The 1,863-nt window shown below is 34.6% G+C and overlaps 1 protein-coding gene across 3 annotated transcripts in view; it reads left to right on the forward strand.

Annotated features, from left to right (window-relative positions):
- Window positions 1–675: 675 nt before the first annotated feature.
- Window positions 676–1,863, forward strand: part of inaE (inactivation no afterpotential E) — a 175,868-nt gene continuing 174,680 nt past the window's right edge. For all 3 annotated transcript variants that reach the window (XM_070124414.1, XM_070124412.1, XM_070124413.1), the window contains exon 1: window positions 676–885. In XM_070124414.1, the coding sequence (XP_069980515.1) occupies window positions 819–885 (67 nt within the window). In that variant the 5' untranslated portion in view covers window positions 676–818. The remainder of the gene's footprint in view (window positions 886–1,863) is intronic.

Genomic DNA, 1,863 nt, shown 5'->3' on the forward strand with positions numbered 1-1,863 from the left:
GTCATTATTATTATTGCTGTTATCATTACTATAATCCTTATAATTATCACTATCAATATTATTGTTATATTTATTGTTGTTGCTCATGTTGTTTGTTGTTGGCGTTTTTTGTTATTATAATTAATATATTTTGATTTGATTATTATCTTATTATTATTGTTATCATTATAATGATCATTGTTATTACTACTGCTACTTCTAATATCATTATTATTATTACTAGTATCATTATTGCTATTATTTTCATTATTATTATAATTTTTATTATGATTATAATTATGAGAATCATGATTATCATTATTATTGGTAGTAGTATTATCATGATCATTATTATCATTGTTGTTGTTTTTCTTGTTGTTATCTTTGGTATAACAACAAATTGTTTTTCTTGTTGCTATCTTGTTTTGTTACCATAGCTGATTTACTGGTTTTGTTATTGTTATCGGAATGAATACCATCATATTATAATTTTTTTTACCATCATCATCATCACCGTCGTCATTTTTAGCTAGTTAACTTGCTAGATATGGATATGGGTTAATAGGCAGAGAGTTAAACAAGTCCGTACATAATTGCAGGTACATGTGGCTTTTCCTGAATTATTATTATTATTATTATTTTTTTATTATTATTATTTTTTACAAATAACAATTTTTGTCTCGCCCCGCAGGCTGGTGGTCTTGTCGGTGATCTACGGCGTCGTAGGAACTCGCGAGGAAGGTTACGCATGCTGGTCGGGTCTGCGGGAGCACGTGGTCGGCTACCTCGTCATTCTCTCTGGCTGCGTCGTGGTTGAGTTCTGCATTGCGCACGTGGCCATGCGCGGGACGATCCTGGACCCCACGCCCAGGGCCTCCATGCAGTACCTTCTCTACGTCAGGCTCTGTGAGTCGCCCTCTGTATCATGTTACTAATGCCCAATTGCCCGTTTATGGACGCGCGCGTGCGTACACACACACACACACACACACACACACACACACACACACACACACACACACACACACACACACACACACACACACACACACACACACACACACACACACACACACACACTCACGTGATTGGTTTAGCACCAGTATCGCAGTTGCAGGTTCGAGGCCTGGCAAGGGAGGAAAAGTTATTTATTCGTATCAGCGCGGCAATGCAATATTCCATCTTTCACACACATATACTGTATACGGGTGGGTGCTTCATGCTCAGGGCGATGTAAAGCGATGTTGTGGTAGTCAAGATAGTGGTAAGCGCTTTGCATGCCATCTCGCCTGCAGCTGCACTGCTAGCTACCAGGTGCGAAAAGAGTGCAGCTGTGCGCAAGCCACCCCTGCCAGCTCTGTGGAGCCTCATGGAGCAACAGGGGACCCTAAAGGTGTGTGTGTGTGATTATATATATGTATATATATATATATATATATATATATATATATATATATATGTATGTATGTATGTATGTATGTATGTTTACGTTTTACACCACCACTTCCAATTGCTTAATCCATCATGGGGCTATACAGCAGCAAAGACATAAAATAAGGAATGAGTAGGATTTGAATTTGAAGTTGAATATGCGCTCTGAAATCAGTGCCGAAAAGCTGAAAGAACCGGATTATTCAATGCCAATCGTAATATATATATATATATATATATATATATATATATATATATATATATATATATATATATATATGTATGTATATACAGAATGTACATATTCAGTATATATATATATATATATATATATATATATATATATATATATATGTATATACAGAATGTACATATTCAGTATATACATACATACATATATATATATATATATAGATATATATATATATATATATATCTATATATATATATATA

The sequence above is a fragment of the Penaeus vannamei genome, chromosome 8 (assembly GCF_042767895.1).
Source record: "Penaeus vannamei isolate JL-2024 chromosome 8, ASM4276789v1, whole genome shotgun sequence".
In the NCBI taxonomy this organism is placed as follows: Eukaryota; Metazoa; Arthropoda; class Malacostraca; order Decapoda; family Penaeidae; genus Penaeus; species Penaeus vannamei.